The sequence below is a fragment of the Podarcis cretensis genome (assembly GCF_951804945.1).
Source record: "Podarcis cretensis genome assembly, chromosome: 1".
Lineage (NCBI taxonomy): Eukaryota > Metazoa > Chordata > Lepidosauria > Squamata > Lacertidae > Podarcis > Podarcis cretensis.
This window is the reverse complement of record NC_137170.1, coordinates 108,373,608-108,399,701: the sequence shown is the minus strand read 5'-3', so window position 1 is coordinate 108,399,701 and position 26,094 is coordinate 108,373,608. Positions and strand designations below refer to the sequence as shown.

At 43.1% G+C, this 26,094-nt stretch overlaps 1 protein-coding gene and 1 long non-coding RNA gene across 3 annotated transcripts in view; one reads left to right on the top strand and one right to left on the bottom strand.

Annotated features, from left to right (window-relative positions):
* Positions 1-15,264, top strand: part of ACVR1C (activin A receptor type 1C) — a 45,668-nt gene extending 30,404 nt beyond the window's left edge. The window contains exons 3-9 of the mRNA XM_079980146.1: positions 696-941; positions 3,392-3,622; positions 6,340-6,507; positions 7,799-7,955; positions 9,202-9,326; positions 12,226-12,356; positions 13,785-15,264. Of these exons, the coding sequence (XP_079836272.1) occupies positions 696-941; positions 3,392-3,622; positions 6,340-6,507; positions 7,799-7,955; positions 9,202-9,326; positions 12,226-12,356; positions 13,785-13,910 (1,184 nt within the window). The 3' untranslated portion in view covers positions 13,911-15,264. The remainder of the gene's footprint in view (positions 1-695; positions 942-3,391; positions 3,623-6,339; positions 6,508-7,798; positions 7,956-9,201; positions 9,327-12,225; positions 12,357-13,784) is intronic.
* Positions 12,488-26,094, bottom strand: part of LOC307220722 — a 27,834-nt gene continuing 14,227 nt past the window's right edge. The window contains exons 2-4 of one of the 2 annotated variants that reach the window (XR_013841061.1): positions 18,316-18,412; positions 15,470-15,587; positions 12,488-12,604 (exon numbers count right to left, since the gene is read on the bottom strand). This is a non-coding gene — a long non-coding RNA (uncharacterized lncRNA). The remainder of the gene's footprint in view (positions 12,605-15,469; positions 15,588-18,315; positions 18,413-26,094) is intronic. The other variant, XR_013841062.1, reaches the window with a different exon arrangement.

Below are 26,094 nucleotides of genomic sequence, written 5' to 3'. Positions count from 1 at the left end.
GAATACTGTGTGTGTGGTTTGGGAGCTGCACGGCCAGGGAAAAAACAATGCTGTCCAGGGTTGTAAAGACTGCAGAGTGAATAATTGGGTGCACTCTTCCCACCTTAGATCAAATCTATTCTGTCAGGTGCCATTTGAAAGCTGCAGAGATAGCACAGGATAGTACGCACCCCGGAAATTATCTCTTTCAGCTTCTGCCTTCTGGAAGAAGGTATAGGGTTATAAAGACCAGGAGTAGCCGCCTGAGAAACAGTTTCTACCCAAATGCAATTCTGGTTCTAAAAGCAGTATAAGGGGTCTCTATTGTATATTTTAAAATGGGGTTTCAGAGTTTTTAGGGGTTTTTGAATGTCTTATGTAGATTTTCAATTTCATTGTTCTGTATGGGACAATGATAATAAAGATATCGTATCGTATCATATCAAACTGTAGTTTGCCCCCCGCCCCCCGAGCTACAATTCCAAGCTGCTTTAACACACTATAGTTCCCAAGTTTTTTCAGGGAAACCATGTGCTTTAAACATACGGTATGGATGTGACCATGGAGTTCGATAACCAAGACAGCTACGTTCTCAACTTTCTCAATATAATGTCAATCCTTGTTGTCACTTCCATTTTTTTTTTTTAAAAAGTACATTTACATGCTTCTTTGAGAGCATAGTGGATTTGACAGATTTTGGTTTGTGTCTTTTTAAGGTCCAGAGGCTGCAAGGAAATCAAAGCTGGGCCCTGTGGAACTGACGGTGGTTATAACTGTACCAGTATGTGTCTTGTCTATAGCTTTAATGCTGACTCTGTGCACACATCAAGGCAACAACTGCAGATTCAGGAAGAAAAGAAGACAAAACATTGAAGAGCCTCTGTCGGAATGCAGTCTGGTGAACCCAGGGAAGACTCTCAAAGATCTGATTTTTGATATGACGACATCAGGTTCTGGATCTGGTATGTGTGTGTGCGCTGTGGACTCTGTTGGAATTTCCCATGATGTGTAGCAGATTAAGGTAATATTCCAAGAGGTATTGTGCTAAAAAATCTCTCTGGAAGAGCCTGAAAATGGGAAGCCAAGGGGGTGAGGCATACTCCTGGTATTTGGAAGTGCAAGTAGAAAAAATGCTTTTAATCTGGTGTCTGTTACGCAGCTGCATTGTGTTTACAGCTATGCAAAGAACAGGTGTCACAGCTAGACATTAAAAATGCAAACCAAATAGTTTATTGTATTAACCGAAGGCCATAGCAACATTAAGAATCAATATTGCATAATGACCGGGGCAGTTTTGTGTAGCTTCTCTGTTAGAGTGAGGCATGTCTTCTTTTCAAGATGTGTTTCATGCAGTCTGTTTCATAAAAGACATGCATGCACATGAAACCATCTGGAGAATGTTAATCTTTCCCAACACATGTGTGAATATTCAAATAAGTAACATGGGGGAAAAACACCCTGAAATGCAGTTAGTAAGGCTGCTACTTAGAATTGGTGTACTATGTGGAAAAATTATGTGCCCCCCTCCGCATGATAAAACTTCTGACGTTCCAGGTAAGAGTTCCCTGAAAGGTGATGATGACTTTAGAAATGTTCATCTGACTTCAGCTTGCTTACTTACTTACTTTGCCAAACCTTTATTAGGCATTACAAATAGGTAAAGGTAAAGGGACCTCTGACCATTAGGTCTAGTCATGACCGACTCTGGGCTTGTGGCGCTCATCTTGCTTTATTGGCTGAGGGAGCTGGCGTACAGCTTCCGGGTCATGTGGCCAGCATGGCTAAGGCGCTTCTAGCGAACCAGAGCAGCGCACGGAAACACCATTTACCTTCCCGCCGGAGCGGTACCTATTTATCTACTTGCACTTTGATTTGCTTTTGAACTGCTAGGTTGGCAGGAGCAGGAACCGAGCAACGGGAGCTCACCCCGTCACAGGGATTCGAACCGCCGACCTTCTGATCGGTGGTTTAATCCACAGCGCCACCGCATTACAAATACAGGCCATCATAAAACATCCATATATAAAATTTTAAAATATACACAGATAAACAGCCATGTAAAAATATGTAATAAAGAGGATTTTCATTGGAGTTTCTTCCCGCTAAATAGTGCCATTCACCACTCTGAGAGATACTATTTACTTCAGCATATTCTGTGTCTTTCTCCACTGAGAGCTAAAGTTTGCCAGGGAAAAAGTGCCATCTTTGATATTCTGAGCAATATCTGACCACAAGCCAAATGGGGAAGATGTTGAAGACTTGTCAAGCTATAGCAGCCGAAGTCTCTGCAGCATTTCCAGACTATTCTTTGTATGTCTGCGAAAGACAAATGTTTTGGCTTCAAAGGTCAGGCCCATGCTGACAATTCCTGGGTGTTTCCTGAGCCAGAAACTTTAAAACTGTTTTGAAGTAAGTGTAGATTTAGATTAATCTTCTTGCTTAACACCATGCCTTATGTGAAGTGAAGACACTGGGGCTGAAATCTAATTTCTTCCAAGCAGAGTGTCCTGAAGTCCTGGCCTTAGACAGGGCTGATCTATCAATTGTTCACAAAACAGAAGTGATGGTACTCATGTCATTGTTATCTGATATCTTTGAACAGTGTCGTTGTCATTCTCATTCTCAGGGACTACTTTTATTTTCCATCTGTAAGGTTATGACATTATCCCCCAAGTTATCTAATAATCAAGGGTTAAATCTGCTGTTGGTAATTCATTCTCCTTTTCTAGTGTGTCACTCTCAGGAGGGCCAGATCAAGTTTGCTTCTGAGGTGAGACTATGCCTGTGGGCTGCTAGTTGGCCCTGTTGCCCTTGGGTTGAAAATGGCATACTGTAAAGCAGGGGTCATCCACCTTTTTGGACCAGTGGCATATTTCAAATTTTGAGAGAGTGCTGGGGGCACCAGTCACAAAATAGCTGCTATGAGGAAAGCATGGCATAACACAAAATGGTTGCCACGGGGAATGTGGCATAACACAAAATTTGGGATGGCCACAACTGAGAACCTTATGCTTAATATGAGATATCAGCTATGACCTGACTGAGAAGATCCCATGATATTGATTTTTTTACACACACACACACACACACACACACACACACACACACACACACACACACAGTGTTGCTGTGTGATAGCCACAACAAGCATTCCTCAGTACCAGAAAGCCCATTTTGGATCCAATCCTGTTGGCACTTGCCTTCTGGGTTTGCTATTAGATGGATAGATTGCAACCAAAGAGCAATCCAGCTGTACCAAAAACAATGGGAGTTTTGCCACTGATTACAAGAAGATGTGGATTTCACAAATTGGAGATTGCCTCTGCGTATATATTGCACGTATTGTAGAGCAGTGGTAATTATTGGAGGGAGGGTTAAGAAAACGTTTTAATGCTTGTATTTCTTTTGTTAGGCTTGCCTCTGCTTGTCCAAAGAACAATTGCAAGAACAATAGTCCTTCAGGAAATAGTAGGAAAGGGTCGATTCGGCGAAGTCTGGCGTGGAAAATGGTGTGGAGAAGACGTGGCTGTGAAGATCTTTTCCTCAAGAGACGAAAGGTCTTGGTTTCGTGAAGCAGAAATCTACCAGACCATTATGCTGAGGCATGAAAATATCTTGGGTTTTATTGCTGCTGACAACAAGGGTATAGTACTTCCACACCGTTTCACAATGTTTGCCCTGTGCTAGATTAGCCCTGTGTTGTTATATTCTTTAAGAAAGCCTGGTTTATTATGATTTGGATGACGTGATGCCAAGTGTAGTCCCACTCTGTTTATACTCCTGTACAAGCCTCCCTACCCCTGAGATCTTCATTGTATGCACTTTCCAGGATTCCCTCACCAATGGAGGTTCAGTAGTTATAAAGAGAAAAGGCTTTCCCTGTGCATGTATCTTAAACATGGCAATCTCTCCCAAGGGGAGAATTGCTTTTGTCGATATCCTCTATGCACAGGGCTTTTGGCAGGAGATCTGGTTTGATTTGCTGTATTTAGTTTCTCCCCCACTAATTTCCATGGGTGGTGGCTTTTAGCACTGCCTTTGGTGCTGTTATTAGTATTGCTTGCCACTGAGGTGCTGTTAGTGTGTCTCATCAGTGTGTTTAACAGTGTGTGAGCATTTGATTTTTAATTTAATGACTTTATGGTGTTCCTTGTTATTTATTACTTTTATATCCTGCCTTTCCTCTAAGGGGCTCAAGGCAGCATATCACATATGTTCCCCTTTGATCTTCACAATAGCCCTGTGAGGTAGTTTGGTCTGAGAAAGGGTGAGCAAGGATTTGAATCTGTCTCTCCACGCTCTCAGTCCAACGCTCTGATCACTACAGCACACTGGCATGGTACACTATATTGGATGCCAAACAATTATAGAAACATATAATTTAAATTAAATGTGAGAGCATGGGAATCGAGACTTGATTGTTTTGTTTTCCACGGAACTGTAGTTCTGCATTCTGCTGGGAACATTTAAAATGGTTTATAGCAACCCACTTAATTAGAAAACAGGTGTGAAGACAAGGGTACCATTCCAGATTTTGGCAGAGGGTGGGGGGTGGGACAAGTAGTTTAATTATAATTATTTATTAATTTGTATGCCTCTGAATGCTGAAATATTACAAAATATAGAAACCAGTCACACAGCATTGTTAAAATACATACATTAAACATACAAAAGGATTAAAATACATAATAAAGCAATCTCACTAAAGTATTGAAATATCAGTGTCTATCATTAAAATATGTTTGCAAGGAAAAGAGATTTAGGAAGGTCGGAAAGTCTATTTTTGGTTACATTTAAAGTTAAATTGCAAAACAAACAACTATCTATCCGTATTTTAAGTCCATTCATTGTGGTACTTGGCATTTTTGAATACATCATTATAGCTTTCACAATGCAGCATGCTGTTAAGCCCATTGATTTCAAAGGACAAGGATGCTTGCCTTTGTGGGGATAATGAGTACAGAAGTAATGCTCTGATCTGATACAAGTGTGGAATAATTGCAACTTGAGGTGCAAGACAGTGCCCATTACTAAAGGGTGCCATGCATTATGGTTATTCATCTTGCACAATATTATTATATTAGCAGTTTTCCAAACTTGAACTCTTGGAGCTCATTTGTAATTTCTGTTCTTTCATACTTTTTAATCCTATGCTGGTGCTTGCCTCACATTTTCCAGCAATCATATGACTGCTGACCCAACTATCCAAGATACTTTACTAGAATATGCAGCTAGTTGTAGCTGTAGTTTCCTATCGGAGGTGGAAAAAACTAGCATCCATTCTCTTGAACACCTTAGGAGACACCACACACATGCCCTATAAAAAAAAGGCATATCAACAGATTTTTAAAGATATTTTCAAAACAGATAATTAGTATAGGTGACATTCCTCATGACAATTCAGGTCCTGTTGAGGACTCAAGCAAATGAGACAGATGGGCTGCAGGCAGCTCAAGAGTCCAGCCTTGAAACTTCCTCCTCTTCTTCTAATAAGTGGATCTTTACCAGTGATTTCCTTGCTATGTGGCTTACAAAATAAGATTTGCAACACAGTCCTCTGCATGTTGACTTGGAAATAAGCCCCCACTGTCTTCAGTGGGACTTATGCCCTAGTAAGTGTGTTGGAGATTGCAGCTTTTTAGTGTGAAATTCCATTCTGGCATGAATTAAACTTTTCCTACAGTGTACAGTTCTGGTTGCTTCATCTTGAAAAGGATATTGTAGAGTTGAAATGGGGTCAGAAAACAGCAACCAAAGGGGGATGGAGAAATTCTGCTGTGAGGAAAGGTTAAAACATTTGCAACTCTTATGTATAAGGAAGAATGACTTGGGGGCATGAATTTGGGATCATCCAATGAAGCAGAACATTGAGAGGGTTCAGGGCAGCCCAAAGAAAGTCCTTCTTCACACAATGCATAGTTAAACCATGAAATTTGTTCCCACAAGAGGTTGTGATGGTCACCAGCTTGGATGGCTTCAAAAGAGGATGAGACAAAATTTGTGGAGAAGGGGAAGGCTACCAAGGCCGCTGGCCATATTCACTTTGTTCTCCCTCACTGTCGGAGGCCGTGGGCCTTTCTCTAAATGCCACTTTATGGGGATCAGAGTGCTCTTGTACTCATGTCCTGCATTTGGGCTTCCCATAAGCATCTCACTGGTCACTGTGAGAACAGGATGCAAGACTAGATGGGCCTTGGGCCTGATTTGGCAGGGCTCTTCTTATTTTCTGCATTGCCAAATATTCCGTTGCGAAAATAAACAGGCCTTGCAAAGTGAATACCTTTAGAAAATATTTTCACCTTTGAGGGTTGCTGTGCTCTACTGCTACTTATTGTTAAATGCAGTTATGTCTCTCCACAGATAATGGGACTTGGACTCAGCTGTGGCTTGTCTCAGAATACCACGACCAAGGTTCTTTGTTTGACTACTTAAACAACAACACTGTAACAGCCAATGGCATGATCAAGATGACATTTTCCATAGCGAGTGGCTTAGCCCATCTTCACATGGAGATCGTTGGCACTCAAGGTAACATGTTCATGTTTATGCAGTTACCTTCATATTAAGCTCACTTCGGGCAGAAGATGACTTGGATGAATGTTGGAGAAGTGAATGAACCAGGATTTGTTTGAATCATGATTATTTCTGCGCCTTCTCTGGCATCTTTGTGTATTAAATGAGCACAGTACATTTGGTAGATACGTGTTTACAAAAAAATTCCAACGCTTTTAATGTAAATGAGGGAGTGGGTGCCTAAATATTAATATTAGTGTGGAAATTGCCTTTCACTCCCCTCTCCCCAACACAAAATTAAAATTTACATTGAAGAAGTGGGGAGAGGTATATGGATGTGAAGCAACTGTGTTTGTGGGAATGTTTAGGGAGGCAGGAGAGGATATATTGTTTTCTAATAGTCTTCCTAACTTGCATTAGCAAGTTCCTTTACTTAGCAGAGTTTTACATTCCCCCTTTTAAACGCACAGCAGATAACAGGCTTCAGACTTGTTTAAGCCTCTTACTCTTAGATTCCCCTTATATCCCTCTTCATAGAATAAACATGCCACAATCTTGACTTAGTTTACTCACATTATCAGTTCACAGTTGTGGATCTATCCCATATGGGGGTAATCTCAGTGTCCTCTGTTGGCACCCAACAGAGCATTTCTAGCTAAAAAGCTGCTCCAATGACGGAGGAAGTCAATGAGAGAGTGTGCTGCGCGACTTGCCCTTTTGTTACCTGGACAGGTAAGGTCACATTTAAAGGAAGTATGCCTTAGCCAGGAGGAAACAGGAAGTTTTCAACTGGCTGAGCCAAACATTCCCCTGCATGTCCACTCTAGGAAAACAAGGAATGTTGTACTTGACTGCTACTTATGTATCACATCCCACAGTATTGATAGATAGATACATGCATGTAAAGGAAATTGTGTGTGGTGTGTAGGGTGACTCTGGCTCTGTGTGTGTGTGTGAGAGAGAGAGAGAGAGAGAGAGGGGGGGGGGTTAATAATCTTAAGATCATCATTACTCACCCTCCCCCCCCACACACTTAAGACAGCAAAAGAGAGTTTGTGTGCATTGTTCTAGCCCCACCTGCTGCTGGCATTACCCTTCGATGGAAAAAAGCTTCCCCAGCCCTGCTGTCAAGGATAGGGTGATAAACTTTTGAGTGTTAAAACAAGAGCTGAAAAAAGTTGTATGAGCAGAAGACATTACTTCTGAATTTTGTGGCTTACATTTACATACATGCAATGAACGTTTCTGTTAAACATATCAGTGGGTAATGTAAAGACATTGTGGGCATATTTTTTGTGCTTCGCAGGCAAACCAGCCATTTCCCACAGAGATCTGAAATCTAAAAACATTTTAGTCAAAAGGAATGAAACCTGTGCCATTGCTGACCTGGGACTGGCTGTCAAGCATGACTCTCTGTTGAACACAATTGACATACCTCAGAATTCTAGAGTGGGAACCAAGAGGTAAGTCAGTATGCTTGTAATAAATATTTCACACCCAAGAGGGTTGAGCTGGAACTCTACATGCATATGGCAAAAAAAACAAAACCCCAAAACCTTTCCCCCTGTGAAATGTCTCCCCATCCCCAGTTTGTTTCAGAGATATTTGAAGGGGCTGGTGAAATGGGGTGAAATATGTTTTGTGGTCTCATTGCCCTCACTCAGATTTGTCCACACGACATGCGGCAGCATGTGTAACTAGGCAAATGAGAATCAAGATACCAGTGGCCAAGAATCCTTCAAAAATTAATGTTGTATTACTCAAGTCTCACTGCATATCTGCCTTTATTACGGCCAAATGACACATTGCAAAATATCTGTATGTTACTGCTGTGCGTGCATGCATGATTTCATTTAAAATAGCAGCCGCTGAGGGCAGGGACAGGACAATCAGGTAGGGTGGAATTAACCCTTTCCCCCACACCAAGTTCCCCTCAAAGAAAAGCTGTAGTGTGCCAGTCGGAGCTTCTCTCCTGACAGGCCCATCTCTGGAGCTGCTTTGTTAAAAGAAAGGGAAAAACTCATGCAGTACTAAACATCAGGTTAATGCAGCTTGCAGTTTGCCCTCACTATTTCCTGTGCTGTGGAGGGCAGGGGGAGAAGCAAATAAACCAGGATTCCTGCAGTTGCTTAAAGATGACTTGAGCTCAAGGTTTGCTTTACTGTGTCATCTGAACCCAATCTCATGGACAAACCATAAGCTGTAAGTCATAGGAAAAACCTTAGTTTTGCACATGGTTAATTTGTAGAGAGCTAACGCATGAGCCCAGGTTCAGACAATACACTACAAGTCATGGCTTAGTTCAGCACAGTACCACCGTAGAACTGCCAGGTACAAGTGAAGTGGCCTCTTTGGCAGCCATGGTTTGACTTAGTGTGATGTACAAACTAGGCAGTACTGTTCTCATGGTCTACTCAATGTGCACAGGTCCAAGGGATCAGGATCAGTTATTGAGATCCTGCCTCCCTTCTTAATGTTTTCATAATACATAAATGTTGATCTCATGAGAAGGGCTGAAGACCAACTCCCAGGAATTGGGAGACCTAACAAGAATACCTCGAATCTTCTGCTTTCTCTCAAGCAAGTTCAGTGTTCTAAAAATACCACATTTATATTTCATTTTTATTTGTTGTCCCTTAATTTTAATCCTAGTTAACTAAACACACCCCTTTCTACCTCTTTGAGTTTTGGTATCTCTGTATTTGAAAGGTACATGGCTCCAGAAATACTTGATGACACGATGAACATAAGTATCTTCGAGTCCTTCAAGCGTGCAGATATCTACTCTCTTGGGCTGGTGTACTGGGAGATATCCCGAAGATGCTCAGTTGGAGGTATAACTTATGTCTCTCTTTTTTAATGCTCCAGACACCTGCCATTGTGTTTTAAAACTTAGATAGCGTAAAGACAGGGACATGTTTCATCCTGTTTGCTTGGCACTCAGTGCAGTTTCTAACACAGGAATAGGGTTGTGGAAGTATGTGTTACACATGGGAAGAAGGGTCTCACAGGGAGCACTGCTATGCTACTGTAGCATCACATGCTAGTAGCTGTACCAATGCAGGCATCTGCAGAAGATCCCCTTCGCTTGCAGGGATGGGGGTGCTTTGTGTCCTAGACATACAGTGGTACCTCGGGTTACAGATGCTTCAGGTTACAGACTCCACTTACCTCAGGTTAAGAACAGAATTCGTTCCAGAGGTAAGTTCTTAACCCGAGGTACCATTGTAGTGATGCTCCCTCACATGAATAATGCCTAAAGGCAGGGTTTTTTCTGGCACCTCTCAGTTGTGCACCATTCCCATTAAAAAAGAAGGAGGGCAGCTCTTTTTTCTAGACAAATAACACTGCTTAAAGGGGTCTTATGAGTGAGGAGGAAAGGAATAGTGGGGAGACTGGAGAATAGGAAATTGCACGACTGGTACTTAATTTTAAGAACATATACCTTCTTTCACCAGGTAAGTGGCTTACAAAATGTAGCATTGTAATAACAGAAGAGCATTGAGTTACAAATATCATACATATCAAATGCAAGCATAAAGACAACAGTGATCCTTGGTTGAAGGGCAGTATATCAATTTAAGAAATTAATAAAATGACATCCCAGTAGGCCATTCAACTGCTGCTTCAGGATTGGTGAAAACCAAAAGCCATCTACAATTTGATTGTTGTCCTGAGTCAAACTTCTGTAGCCTTTCCTAGGTGGTTCCCTGTGATGGGAAAGAAGGTATTTCCTTCCTTAAACAAATCCAACTTCCATGCCCAATAGTTTTCCTGCACCTGTACTTCTGCCACCATTTAATATCACTTGTACCTTTAACTTACCAGTAATCCTGGTAACTATGGGATAAAGCCAGTCATATATAGTAACTATAAATAAATGTTAATATTGTCAAATATAGTAAGATTGTGTAGTGTGCGAGCTTCAAATTACTGTATTTTTCGCCCTATAGGACGCACCCCCCCCCAAATGAAGGGGAAATGTGTGTGCGTCATATGGGGCGAAGGCTTCAGGAAGCTCTGCACAACCCTCAGGAGACCGGCTTCGAGGGTTGCGCAGAGCTGCCTGCAGTCCCGGGCTCAACGCAACTCTGCGCGGCCATCAGGAGCGGGGCGCGAAGTCCCGCCCGGCTCCCGATGGCTGCGCAGAGCTGCCTGCAGTCCCAGGCTCAGCACACTTCTCCCCATCGCCAGCCCCACAAGCTTGGGGGACAGCGGGGAGGCGGAGCGCGCCTTCCCGCTGTTCCCCGACCTGGTTCTTCCAGCCCCGCACCTGGGGGGGAAATAAAATTTTTTTTCTTTATTTCCCCCCCAGAAAACTAGGTGTGTCCTATGGGCCGGTGCGTCCTATGGGGCGCAAAATACGGTACACACTTTGTTACTGTCACTTTCAATACCAACAGCTTGATTTACACTACTGTTACCAATACCATACAGCCTCTGGCAATTGCCCTTGTTAATTAAGCCCTCAACACTATGACTGAGGACTTTTGTTGAAGCCTCTGTTTTAACCCCTACTCACCTATTGAAGTGTGGGTCTGTTTCTGCTGTCTTGTCTTGGAAGACCTTCCTCTGGAGCTCCTACCAGGCGCCAGAGCCCAGCATCCCAAATTCCTCTCGCCCCTGTAGACAAGTTCTCCCTGTCAAGTGATTCAGCTACCCCAGCAAGTCTTCAGCCATCAAGGCACTTGGTCTTCCTCTCAGGTCTCCGTTCTTCTTCCTTGATCCTCTTCCTCTTTGCTGTCTTCTTCTTCTGACTGCCAGCCAAGAACACCAGCACAAACCCACATGTACCAACCAGCACCCAAACATATAGACACTTCTTCTGCCGCCCCTTAGTCTAGCCCCAGCCCATCACACCACACCGTCTATCATGGAATTCCGAACCTGCAGCCCTCCACCACAATGTGAACGCTCTCTAGCCTTTTGCATACTGAGAGTTCAATCTCCAACCCTAACTCAGCTGTCACTTAAGGTTACCCAACTTGACCAAGACTTCCTGCATCAAACACATTACCATACTAATTAAAGCACAGCATAAATGAACTCCACACAAACAACCCCCCCAAACACTTCCACAACCACAGGCTTGCATCTAGCTCAAGTGCAATGCTTTTTCTTTCATCTTTGAGACTTCTGGGTCCGTGCATTTGGCTATTCCTGTGGACAGGATTCCTGCATTGCAAAGGGTAGGACTAGATGGCCCTTGGGATTCCTTCCTCATCCCCCACTGGATTCTAAAACCATAGAGCCGGGCTACGGCTCCAGCATAAGGGGTTGTCATATTGCATTATATAATAGGTTGCGTTATTACATTTCCCTCACTGAAATGCATCATCTCCTTTCACCTCTCATTCTTTGGATCCAAGCCAGAGTTGTATTAGCCTATATTGGGTCTTCACCTGCTCTTAACAAGCTGACAGAAAGAATTGTGGGTACCGCAGAGCTAGTTTGACAGGAATGATTGCCGGCAGTTTCAAGGACTTTCCCATGTAGCCCTGAATGAAAATAAGTTTCTGAATGCTTCAAGGATATGACTTTACAGATTTTTTTTTTTTTTACCAAAGCATTTGGAAAAAGCACAGTGTTTTCAAGAACATATTTGCTGACACAATGGATATTTGCACAAGTGTGCCAGGAAACCGTTTCTATACTACATCTGTCCATGTTTTGCTCCCATAACAACTGAAAGTCCTCTAGTAAATTTATATTTTTACCACATTCCTCTTCTAGGAATTGTTGAGGAGTACCAGTTACCTTACTATGATGCTGTGCCTTCTGATCCTTCCATAGAAGATATGAGAAAAGTAGTCTGTGAGCAAAAACATAGACCAAATATCCCAAATCAGTGGCAAAGCTGTGAGGTAACATTTTCTCTTGCTTCGCGCCTTCTTTGAACTGCAACTTTTACTGTGTATCTTAAAAGTGCATGTTTTAAACTGAACTAAAATATGAAAACTTACACACACACCCCCAACGGTTGCATATACCTGTCTGGTTAAGTAAATGGGCTCACTGTGAGGCGCAGTTCACCCCTAGAGGCCTTTCAAATGCCTGAGTTTAATCCACAGGTGGACATCATGCGACTTTCCTTCGATGCAGCCCTCCAAACCTAGAGAGAGAGAATGCATGGATGATGGAAGGATTGGGAAGAGTTTGAGTGTCTGTGGGTGGGTGGGTTTAAGAGAGTATGTGTGAAGAAGAGAGAAAAACGGTATCCCAGCCACCTTTCCTTTGGTCCCACCCACTTTTTGCTCAATAGGGAACCAGGCAGAGGGCCTTCTCAGTAGTGGCACGCTCCCATCAGATGTCAAGGAAATAAACAACTATTTACTTTCAGAAGACATCTGAAGGCAGCCCTGTATAGGGAAGTTTGATTCTGTTCTGAATATTTTGTTGGGAGCCACCCAGAGTGGCTGGAGCAACCCAATCTGATGATGATGATAATAATAATAATAATCTTTATATGCAGCTCATCAGGTGACCCCCCCCCAGCCACTCTTTGCCTAGAGAATGCAGCTATTGGCTCCCCAGCACAGGCTTAACTGGGATAAGAGAGTATTAAATGTAGTGCCTCAATCAGGTGTCGAAAATCCTGTCCTCATGACCAAGTGACCATCACATACCTGCACCCCACAAAAATATATATATCTAGGATTTCCAGCAAAATCTTATATACGTCTACTAAGAAGTTAATTGCACCAAGCACACAGGGGCTTACTGCTCAAAAGAATTTCAGCCTTTCGTCAAAAGCATGGCTTCCAGACAGACCTTGAGCCTTGGTGATGGTCTAAAAGAAAGTTAACTACTGATAGTAAACTTGAGGAATTATATCAACACATGCACAACAGAAAAGAGTACATTAGAGCATGGTGATGAATCAGTAGCAAGTGCGGATATACTCCCTATAGAACTTGCCACCCCAATGGTATAACCCCATTTAAAGCGTATTTGCATGAGCAGAAGTTCTTTTGCAAGGCCCTCCCCCCCAATTTCCATTGATTTCCTCCTTGCAGCCCTCTTTGCCATGCCATGATGTCCTATCAGGTCTCCCAGCCCCTCAGGAGCAGGGACCTGCGGGGGGAGGAGGAGGAGGCGGCAGCACAGTCTTGTTGCATGAGCAGAAAGGTTCCAAGTTCAAATACAACAATGTGTGTGTATGATATATTGAGATTATATATATATATGCACACATTCTGACGCCGTCTTGTTCCTGCTGGCAATTTTCATGCCAAAGCACTGCGACAACCATGGATGTGCTCTTCTTACTCTGCTTTTGCTCTTTTCTCAAGGCACTCAGAGTAATGGGCCGGATCATGCGTGAGTGCTGGTACGCCAATGGGGCAGCTCGACTGACCGCGCTTCGCATTAAGAAGACCATTTCTCAGCTCTACGTACAAGAAGATTCCAAAGCTTAGATTTGCACACCCCCACAGAAGAGGAAAGGGGAGGAAATTCTGTTGGTTTTTGGTTTGTTTGTTTGTTTTGCATTTGTTTTGATTTTTTTCTTTCTCTCTCTACCTCACATGATGCGGAGCACAGTATTTAAGAGCCCAAAGCAGAATACTGGAAATTAACTTCATTGGTATGTTCAAAGGTTAATTTCCAGCTGGTTCATGATGTCCACAGACTGCCTTGCCTGGTTAATGAAAAATTACCTTCCTCCCTCTCTTTTTTGTATGTTTTATAATGGTTTTGTATATGATGGAAGCCATGCAGGGTGGCTTAAGTCATCGTTTTGATGTTGTAGTCAACCAGTGATAAAATACTGCATGTGTGAACTGGTTCTTAATTCATGTATTTGGCACTGTGAGTCACAGAGCCTATCCTTAAAATTCATTTTATGGATCAACCTGTCACCCTCTTATTTGCTGTCCTGCCATTTGCTTAACTTTGTAAAATTAGCAGCAACCCTTCTGTTGTTGCAAGTCGAGTGAGAGATGCCTATATGTATGTGAGGAATGTTCCTTTTTAACCCCCCCCCCCCCCGTTCTTTACGGAATCGCTGGTATAGTTTGAAATCTTCTTATATTGAAGCCCCATGCCTATTGCCTGTACTGTGCAATTCTAATGTGAAAAATAAATGGCCTTGCAGGGAAAAAATATATTTAACTGGATGCTGCCACAAGCTTCATATTCGTGTTTTGAAATACTTTATGTATGTGCTGTGTGATCTTCTTTTGTATGAACCTTTCTGAAAGGAACACACATATTCTGTGCTAGCAGGTGCCACAAATTTATGGCTCTGCCAGTAAAGGAGTATTATTATTTTTTGTTGATGGAATGTGACAGAAGTGCAATAAATTGGATTTGAAGGATCCTGAATGTATTGGGTAAGATGCCTATATCAGAAGAAAGCACAACTCTTAGAGTTCGGAGATGCTTAATGGGGAATATGTAGCGTTTCAAACCTGCAAGTTTCCATAAAAGCTGTGCTTTTTAAAAATAGAAATAGGAAAGTTTTTATGTTCATTAAGAGACTAGCTTCAAACATAGTTATAGAACTGAGTGGTGATGTCAGTCTTCAAACTTGTACCTGGTCTAACCTTAGTGTATACTGTAACAAGTAAAATATTTATTTTTTTTATTGCTCAATACTGCTGCTGCCTCTGGTTGTAAATAATGAGTTTTGAATGTTGTATTTTTGAATACCTACATTTTTCTGAAAGTGTATTTTTGTAAAGTGGCAATTTTACTATATTAATCCTTCTTTGCCATTGTTTCTGTGAAGCATAACCTCTTTTAAAGAATAAAAACACGATGCCTACGAAATGTACTCTGTTCTGCTGCTATGTCTTCCTAAAGTCATATATATATCACTCGACCTTGGAGTATTTTATTTTTGAGTAAAAACAAAACACTGACACCCCTCCCCTCCCCACCCCCCACCCCACCCCAAGTCCTAATCTTAGGTGCTTTTTAAAGTCTATAAACCTCTGCATATTGTTTGAAGAATAGGAGAAGTAAAAGTTCTTACCTTATTTTGAGCTGGTCATGCTGCATCTGTAGTACAATGTCTATTTGGGCACCAAATTTTAAGAGGGATGTTGACTGGAGCATGATCACAGGATGGTGAGCAGTTTAGAAACCAGATCCTTAAAAATATTAAAAAGATGTGGATTACATGGAGTAGTAGAAAAGCAAAGGAACCAGGAAAAGGGTGGAAGGGAAGTCATATGGTATATGTATACATGCTGTATATGGTACGAAGTTGTAAGTGGGACAGGGAGGGGGGTTAACTATGCTCTCTGTTCCTGTTTTTTAAAATGCAAAAGAAGGGAAGGAAGGAAGGAAGGAAGGAAGGAAGGAAGGAAGGAAGGAAGGAAGGAAGGAAAAGAAACCAAATCCTCAGAGGAAAAGTTGAAAGAGCTAAATATATTTAGCCTGGGGTGGGGAAGACAAGGTTAAGGAGGAGACAACTATCTGAAGAACTGTCCATTAAGACAAATGGGACACTGCCCCACAACCACAGTCTGCCTTCAGTTAGATCCCTTTCCCTTCCTGCCTGCCTTCATTGGCTCTGCCTCTGCCTACTGTTGGTCTACTAGCTTTCTGCCCCACTAGTCACCAGCCACCACCAAGAGCTGTCAACACAGAGGAATGGAGTGGACTACTTCTCTGTTGTTCCAGGGGGACGGTGTTAGAATCAATGGGTGGAGATTTCAATGAATGCCTAAACATTGAGTCTTGATGGTGATGTGTTAGTGCCTAGAGAAGGCACTCTGCAGTGTGTTATCTGCCTGTCATGCAGGTGAGGATAGAAACCTTTGCTGTGGCTGAGATGTAGGTGGAAGCTTCCTTATTTTAACTATTGCCTCTCCCTTCTATCACCCATTAATTAGGGGGAGTGGAGTAAGAAACGAACGGGTCTCTCTCTCTCCTTTCCATGTGTTCTGGCCCAATATGCTCTGTCTTCTTCACACAGCTTCCTTCCCCCAAGATAGCCAGAACCAAGGCCACAGCCACACCATAAATATTAAAGCACATTTGCACCACTTCAACAGCAGCATTTACAAATTGCATTAGAGACACATGATTACAAAGTAAAATTTACCATCAGGTCACTTAACTACAGCATAGGCTCAAACAGACAATTTATCACCAGTAAGGTCAACTAGAACTTGCAGCTGTTTAAAACGTTTCGGATGTCTGCCAGTTTATATTCATACTGAGATGCTTTCCTAAGCAGAGTAAACTATTTATTCTGAAGAGAATAAATAAATCTGAGAGTCCCAGGATAGGCCTCATAGCATCAGAGCTCTACTTTGTGCGCACTCTCTCTGTCTGTCTGAAATGCAATAATAAATTGGCATGGAGAGCAAACAGAAGCTTTTCTTCTGGTGAGAGCAGTGCGCCACCTGCTGGATCTTGAAGGGGTTTTTTATGAGTGTGTGTACTCTGAATATTGGGTTAATTCTGAATGAAACATTCTATGCTTTAGATTTTTTAAAAAATAAATAAAACAATGCATAATTGCTTTCATTCTTCAATGATGTCAAGGGGTGATTTTATTTAGCTAGCTAGCTAGTTTACCACCATGTATCAAATAACAACAACGTGAAAAGCAAATACTGTGATACCTCGGGTTAAGTACTTAATTCGTTCCGGAGGTCCATTCTTAACCTGAAACTGTTCTTAACCTGAAGCACCACTTTAGCTAATGGGGCCTCCTGCTGCTGCTGCTGTGCCGCCAGAGCACAATTTCTGTTCTCATCCTGAAGCAAAGTTCTTAACCTGAAGCACTATTTCTGGGTTAGCGGAGTCTGTAACCTGAAGCGTATGTAACCTGAAGCGTATGTAACCCGAGGTACCACTGTAAGGAGAGCAAAGGTGCAAAGGAACTTTCAAAATTATCAGCCTAAGATTTCAGAGCCCAAACCGGAGACCTACACAGAGCCCACTGCCCAGTGATGTCAAAGTGGGAGGGCCTGTTCTCCCTCAGCCCCTGCCATGTCCTTTTCACAGGTGATGAGCCACAGTCAACAGTTGGGGAAGGACCAGCACAGCCACCTAAGGCTGGACAATTATGGTGCAATTCAACTGATTTACTGATTGTTTATATCTCACCCATCCCTCCCTTCATGTGTATGGGGGCGGGGAGCACACAACATAAAGCTCAGTATTTACTCTTGAAATATCTATCTTTGAAGAAAATGGACATGGTAACTAGACATTTAGAAACAAATATCTTGATGACATCACCTCCAGACTAGAGGGCAGGGGATATACACCTTTCTGCAATAGTTATCTCCCACTTGGACTACTGCAGTGCAACCTACTTGGGGCTACCTTTGAAGGTGACCCAGAAACTACAACTAATCCAGAATGCGGCAGCTAGACTGGTGACTGGGGGCAGCCACAGAGACAACATAACACAGGTCTTGAAAGACCTATATTGGCTCCCAGTACGTTTCCAAGCACAATTCAAAGTGTTTGTGGTGACATTTAAAGCCCTAAACAGCCTTGGTCCAGTATACCTGAATGAGCATCTCTACCCCCATCGTTCAGCCTGGACACTGAGGTCCAGTGCCACAGATCCATTCCCGCTATATTTCTATATGGTTCCTACCCATTTGTCCTGCAGTGAACTTTCATTGCTGAGTCATCGACTCAGCGGAGTCATTCTGGTGCATGATGTTACGTCTGTGTTGCAAGTTTATTGTGGCTTCTCTGCAGGCTTCAGTATGAAGAGAGGTACACATTGAGTAATAGTTGCACAGATTATTGAGAAATAAGGTTTGTTTTTAAAAGCCGAAGAGAACAAACTACAATGCATGCCCAATCAGAAAGTTAATTAAAGGTGCTTAGTGTAAAGACACTTACCGTAAATGATATTGTAGCCTCCTGCTTAGTAGAACTGATATGTTGCAGGGTCACCGTTGCTTTATTTGTTTCACAGAAGCAGGAAAGAGTTTCACAGCTAGAAAAAAGAGAAGAGGATATTTGGCACCTTCAGCTAGAACAGGGTTGAAGATCCTGCGGCTTTCCAAATGCTGTTGAACTACAGCTCCCATTACCCCTAATCGCTGGCTGACAGGAGTTGTAGTCCAATATCTGGAGGGCCACAAGTGCCTCATCCCTGAATTAGAAATGGGAAATACTCATGATGATGTTAACACTCTCAATGCTGCTTCTTCCATTTCTTACCTCCATTTTAAGAAGCTCAGAGTGTGGTCTGTCGGGGGTACCCAACAGGGTGCAACTCCCATCATCCTTGGTCATTGGGCCAGGTTACTTAGAGATGGCAGGTGTTGCAGTTTACTACACTGTGGAGGGCGCAAAATACTGGGTAGCCCTGGGTTATGCCATTTTATCCTCAGGAGACCAGTCTGAAGGAGAACCAATGGCAGTTGGTCCTTCTTGGCTCCATTTATGGTCCACCACACTGTTGTGGTGAAGGTAAAATGGCGCAACCCCACCCTGAGCTTCCTACAACAGAGAGAAGTGAAGACTGTTCAGAATGTCACTTAAAAGTGTGAACAGTGCAACTGCCTAACTTTCCACCCTCTAAAGGTGTAAATAAGATACAGTGTCAAGAACAGGCTTGAGCAAAATCACAGAAGTGTGACCTTGAGGTTTACCTATGACATTTGGCAAGAGTTGATGTTGTAAAGTGGCCTTTATTTAACTTTTCTGGGTTTTTTTTTTTTTTAAACAGCAATCGTACTATCTGTGTTGACATGCCTGGCATATCACGGCACTTAAAAAGCACTGGGCTTTTGTTATGCAAAGTGCCATAAAACACACACACACACACACACACACACACACACACACACACCTGTTTTCCTCATGAGAGGTAGTTGTGTTACAATTCCATTAGAAAGGGAACTAAGGCAAGGAATAACTTTGTTACTAAAATCTGCAAAGCAGATTGAGAAAGTAGATGTAAGAGGAGTTAACAAATTACTATCACATCATTGAGTGGCATGCAAGAAAAATTAAGAGAATGCACTTTAACTATTACTCATATAGGTATTAATTTCTGAGTCAGAGTGCAGTTTCAAGAGCCAACTTATGAGATAGAAAACTAGATCATGCTTTCTGTTTGATGCATGTCTTTAGATTAATACAACTGTGACTTTTACGCTTTAGGACCCCACCTTGAAAAATATTTCTGGATTTATACACTGTAAGGTGGGTCACTGAAGGAATAATTTATACTTTATCAACCAATTAAACAATCATTTGCTGAATTGCTTAACTAATTTAAATAAACATGCATATTCCCACACTTCAGTTTAGTGCCTTTTTAAGGTACTGAATTGTGTTGCAACTCGCAATTGAACAAAGACAAGTCAGAACTCTTTGAGTCTTTGTCATTCCTTAGCATATTTCCATACCAGAGCCAAAACACCTTCCAAAATATGCAAACGTGCCTTTAACTCTCTACCCCAGCAATTAAAAGTGTCCCAAACTGGTTAATAAACCAAAGCTTTAATTTTTGGCCTTTTGGATGCTGTTGTACAGCTTCCATCATCCCTAATCATTAGCCACACTGGCTTGTCAGAATTCAGGGCCGGTCAGAGGTATGTGCCTATCTCTCCAGGCACCGGCTGAATTCTTTTGACCTCCCTCCGGCGACTCCCGGCAGGCGAAACACTCGAGGTCCGTTCCGGCGATCTTCCTCAGGCTGTGAGAAAAACACACCACTGCATCTCCTCCCTGCTCCCTGCATATCCCCAGGGAGGGGAATCAGACTCAGACAGAAATGAATCTACATTGCTTTTATTCCTGTCTTTCACTTCAGTACAGAGAAAACATGTCTGCTCTCTTCAACAAACAGAGAGAAACTCCAAACTCCACCCATGTACATCCTGTACAGGTCATATGACACACACACTGAGCTAACATCCGGTGCTCAGTACAGAATGGACTGCCCCTTTGTTTCCATGGCAACAGTCACATACATCCTGTCTGGCTTTGCAGCCACAAGCAGCTGACTTAGCTGCTGGAGCCTTTGCTTGCTGCAGCATTGCTGCTTTAGAATAACATACTCCCCCTAAAGTATCAATGCGTGCTGCGAGCAAAGCGTCATCCAGAGAAGAAAACAAACAGTTGTTATACTTATAACACTCCCCTGTTGTTTCAGTTCCACCCTTGGAACTACCCGCCACTGGTTTTACCAATGTACCTCTCTGGTTGTGTGACTTCCAAGGAATGAGTGCATCTGCATTACCTTGGTTAGCAACTCTCTGTTGTGCCTTTGTCTCTGACTCAGACACAGCTTCAATTTGACCTTGGTCGTTTACAACAGCAACACATGCAATAGCTTGGTTGGCAAACTCTTTTGAATACCTCTTGGGTGGTACACCCTTCGTTGCTCTCTCAGACCTACGTAAGAGGTGCTGCTCTCCCTTGCTTTCTGGTTCAGCCTCTGAACTCTCTGGAGAACCAGTACTAAGCTTAATCAGTGGTTCATCCTCCTCTTCTGAGGGTCTAGTCATTGTGTGAGATTTCTTCTCAATGACTGTGACAACTGAGCTGTCTGAGCTATCGCTGTCATCATCAGTACTACTGAACTCAATAAGATCAAACTCATCATCATCATCATCAGAATCATCATCATCTCCTGTGGGAAATGTGTGAACAATCACTCTCTCCTGTTCAGGAGCACTCTCTAGGAATTTTGTGAGAATCACCTGACCAGATTCAGACAAAATTACTCTGTAGAGACCCTTTTCATAACCCACAAAAATGCCTCTGGCATTCTTTACTCCACCTGGAGCTTCTGTTCTCACATGAGACCCAAAAACCTTGAAATGGGCAACAGAAGGTTTTCTGTGGAACAGTTTCTCAAAAGGAGAACATCCCAAGTCTTTTGAAACCTTTCTCTACCACGTGTAACAAAATGACATTAGTGACTCAGCCCAGTACTCATGTGGCAGATGTGAACTAAGCAATTGCGCTTCCATTCCCTTTTGCAATTCTTTGTTCACCCTAACACAGACACATCTGTTCCAAGCTTCTTCGGAACTAGCAATTTTGTGTCTTATCCCTTTCTTCTTCAGGAACCTCTGGAAATCCTGTAAGAGAAAAATTGGCTTCTCATCTGTGCAAAGACAATCTATGTCAGCATCATGCATATTTTTAACCTTGTCACAAAACTCTTTAAACCTTTCTAAGGCTTCTTTCGGTCTCTCCAAAAGATAAATCCAGACAAAACCTGTAAAAGAATCAACACACATTAGGTAATACTTTGCATTGCCTCTAGATGGTGCTAAAGGACCAATCACATCAGCATACACCCGCTGAAATGCCTTGTCGACCCTTGAGGTGACCTGCTTGGCGTTCTTCTTGGCTACACCTGCAAAAGAAATCATGTTAGAATCACAAGAATTACATTCCATGTAATCACTTTGATCAAAAGTCAACAAATACAGTCCATCTTTCTCTTTGGCAGAAAGATACTGCTCTCCATCTTTGTAGATCTCGCAGTGTTGATCATCATAGGACAGTTTTAGTCCCTTCTTGGCAATCTGCGAAACGCTGAGCAGATTGTACTTCAACTCTGGAACCAAATAAACATTGTTTATAGTCAAGTTCAGACTTTTAAGATACACAGTCCCAATTCCGGTGGCTTCCAGCTCTCGACCGTTGGCTTGTTGTACAACGAAGCTTCGCTTCTTAAACGACGAAAACAAATCCCTGCGATGGGTCATGTGAACCGTCGCTCCCGTGTCTAAAACGAAGGAATTCCCCACTTGTGGTGTGGCTTTTAGGGACATCAAAGCCTTTGCAGGCTTCGCCTGTGACTTGGCATGACTTCTGCCTGACGCCTCAGACTTCGTGGAGCTTCCCTTGGCTCCTTTGTTCTGACGTGGCTTCTTGCAGTACCGCTGAAGATGCCCAGTCTGTGCACAATTGAAGCATCGGACAACGTTCAAAGCTACGGCGTCTCCTCCAGTAGCTACAGCAGTGGGGGTGTCTGAACTCCGTTCTTGTCTCCCCCTGTCCTTCACTTCCAGGGCAGCAAGTCTGTCCTGTTCATTCAGGACCACGGCAAAGACCCTGTCCGCCGTTAGATCTTGCGCTGGGAGAGACCCCAGCTGACTGGCAACCGTTTTGTAAGTCCGATTCAGGCTGTTGATCACCATGAAGCAAAACACTTCCTCCTGCAGACGGAAATTGCGTTCCACCATCTGCTGACGCAGAAATTTCATTTCCGTCAGGTGCGCTTGAACATCTCCATCAGGCGCAAGCCTCAGGTTAGTCAGCTTTTCAAAATACAGCAACGCTGAAGAACCTGCATCTCTCTGATGTGTCCTTCTCAGCGTGTCCCAAACATCTTTCGCGTGCTCTAAATCTTGTATATGAACAAGCTGAGAGTCTGACACGCACAGAATTATAGCGGTTCTGGCCTTCACATCCTGTGACTCCCAAGGACGCGTTGGTGCTGCAGGGATGGGGTTCTCAATCACCCCAAACAGTCTCTGATTCTGCAGCAAGGCCTTCATCTTAATAGACCAAGATGCATAATTGTCACTGGTCAAGAGGGGTGGAGAAGGCAGGCTTCCCTTCTTGACATCCATTTTGAGTCCTTGCATTGACTCTCAAACACAAGCCTCTAAAATCCAATAGCTGGCTTGTTTACACTCTGTGCACCTGGCAGCAATAACACTGGCTGCTTGGAAAGTCCCTTTCCCAGTTCCTTTGTAAGGGCCTAGTCAAAACACGAGCTGTTTGTGCCTCTCTGGGCATAGCCTGACTTCCAGCCCTTATCTTGAAACTGGCCTGCGTTGCTAAGCAACCACATTCCTTTCCTTGGACAGGAAAAACCACAGGAATGTTTGGAATGCAGACTCTTCTCTCTCGGAGCTGTTTTTCCCAAACGTTGCTCCCATGAAGCAGAGAATTAATCCATCTGCATTCACACTCTTAAGCCCGAAAATCTCATACCTGGGCTCCGTAGCTTGGCTTTCAGCTTCTTCTGGTGAGCTTCTAGCTGCAGAGAATCAGCCTCCATCTCAGGCTCCTATTTCTGCAGAGTTCCATGGATCGTAGAAACCAGCAGCTCTGCTACCATTGTCGAAATTCAGGGCCGGTCAGAGGTATGTGCCTATCTCTCCAGGCACCGGCTGAATTCTTTTGACCTCCCTCCGGCGACTCCCGGCAGGCGAAACACTCGAGGTCCGTTCCGGCGATCTTCCTCAGGCTGTGAGAAAAACACACCACTGCATCTCCTCCCTGCTCCCTGCATATCCCCAGGGAGGGGAATCAGACTCAGACAGAAATGAATCTACATTGCTTTTATTCCTGTCTTTCACTTCAGTACAGAGAAAACATGTCTGCTCTCTTCAACAAACAGAGAGAAACTCCAAACTCCACCCATGTACATCCTGTACAGGTCATATGACACACACACTGAGCTAACATCCGGTGCTCAGTACAGAATGGACTGCCCCTTTGTTTCCATGGCAACAGTCACATACATCCTGTCTGGCTTTGCAGCCACAAGCAGCTGACTTAGCTGCTGGAGCCTTTGCTTGCTGCAGCATTGCTGCTTTAGAATAACATGGCTGGGGCTGATGGGAGTTGTAGTCTTGTAAGCCAAAGGTTCCCCACTGCTACTTTAGCTGGTTAATTGACCAGTGAAAGCCTGCAGCTCTAATAACACACCAATAAAGAACCATTGTTGCATGGGAAGTTTGTTCGATATACTTTAAGCTGGATACACAAAACAGGTTTATCTTTTGTGTACAGCGGATTGTATCCAATTCTCCCACAGCACAGGTGCTGTCACCAGTTTTGCCCATTTGCCAGTCCCCATATCCCCTGAAAGCTGACTACCAGAGGGAATCTCCAAAGCATGTGCTGAGAGGCACCAGGGACTGTAAAGGGCAAGGGTGAGGCCATCATTTTCCCACTGCATGCTTGCACAAGGGAAACATAATTGCAATGTGGAATCTTTAGATAGAAGCCATTAATTTTACATTGACTGTTTTAAATGGGAAATTATTTGCACTAGTAAACCCCTTTGCTGCTATTTCCAAACTAGAAAAATCAAATTCAACAGCTGGTGTACACTATGAGTTCACAAATACGCAAGTCATATTTACTTTAAAAATAAAATAAAATCAGTGGTTCTCAATAAATGCTACAGATTTCATAGAAGCAGTTGGTTACACCAATGGATCCTCTCCAATGCTTCCACCTCGTTGTGCAGCAAACATTTGCTTTTGCAATGGAACTTCCCCCTCCACTCCTCTTCCTTGCAGTCTCTCCCCCCCCCCCGTCCCATCAAAATATGGGTTGGAAGACCCTCTGGAGCAGTTTCTGTGAGTGCATGAGGAGATAAGAGGAAGGGGAAATCCCATTGCATGAGTGGGATGTTGCTTGCACAACATTGGATGCAACCAAATGTCTCCAAGAATGAGTTCTGGATTCAGGGGTGTTTTAATTTATTATGACAAGCTGGAGTCAGAGACTTTTGAAATGGGCTGACCTGCTTGGCTAGCACTGATGACTAGCAACTGAGTGGCTTTCTTGGCTGACTTGCACACCAGTGGTTGCCATCAAATGGTGGCACCAAAGAAGAAACAGAGTGTGATGTGCAAACAGCATCATGGTTCACCTGTGCAATAGGTTTGGGGAATACATCAAGGGTTAAAATAATGGACTGTAAGTGCACCAGAGTGCACCCTACCCCTTCCCTTTTTGGTGAACCAGTCAAACACACACACACACACACACACACACACACATGTGGGGCAGTCAGCTTTATCACATGAGCTCACAAAGAGTCATGACTGCAGATGACACCAAATTACTCAATATGATGACATTTCAGGGAGCATGTGTAGAACTTTTTAAAAAGGGACCTCTCCAAACTGAATGAGTGGGCAGTAGAATAGCACGTGAGATCCAGTGCAAACAAGTTCAGAGTGATGGGGTTCAAAAAAACTCAACGCTTCTAACATCACATAGTGGCCCGGCTCGCACATAATGCTAAGCCATGGTTTAATAAACAGTTTAATAAGCTTTGACCCCCTGTCTAGCAAGTAGGGAGAATTTCCACTCTCTTTCCCTCAGTGTATACACTATTTCTGCTCTGTTGTAGGGGTAGCTCACATGTGGCTCACTATAGGTTGTTAGACTACAACTCCCATCATCCTTGACCATTGGTCATGCTGGTTAGGGCTGATGGGAGTCCAACAACATCTTTGCAAGCAGGCCATCCTGCCAGGAGAGTTCATGTGCTGAATACTTTAACAATTCTTTTATTCTTTTCAAAATGGAATGTATTATTTTGCCATTTTTACTGTCTTTATTTTGGGGGGCATCTTCTTCTTTTAAATAGATTTGTACATCACTTTGAGTACCCTGAGTGTCCCCCTTTTAACAGCAGAAGAGCCATTAAAATGTTACAAAATAAACAAACTCAGAATTTGAAGTCATCTGGTAAAATTGATTAACTCCATCAGCAAAACAAGAAAGTGTGCACAGTAAACCAACATGCTTCACTACTGCATGATCTGATGATGGACTATAGCTGAAATGCCTTTTCTTTTTTCTTTTAAAAAAGTCTATTAGTGATACTCATGCAGGGCAGGTCCATCAATTGCTATTTGCCATGACAGCTAAATGGAACGTCCATGTCCA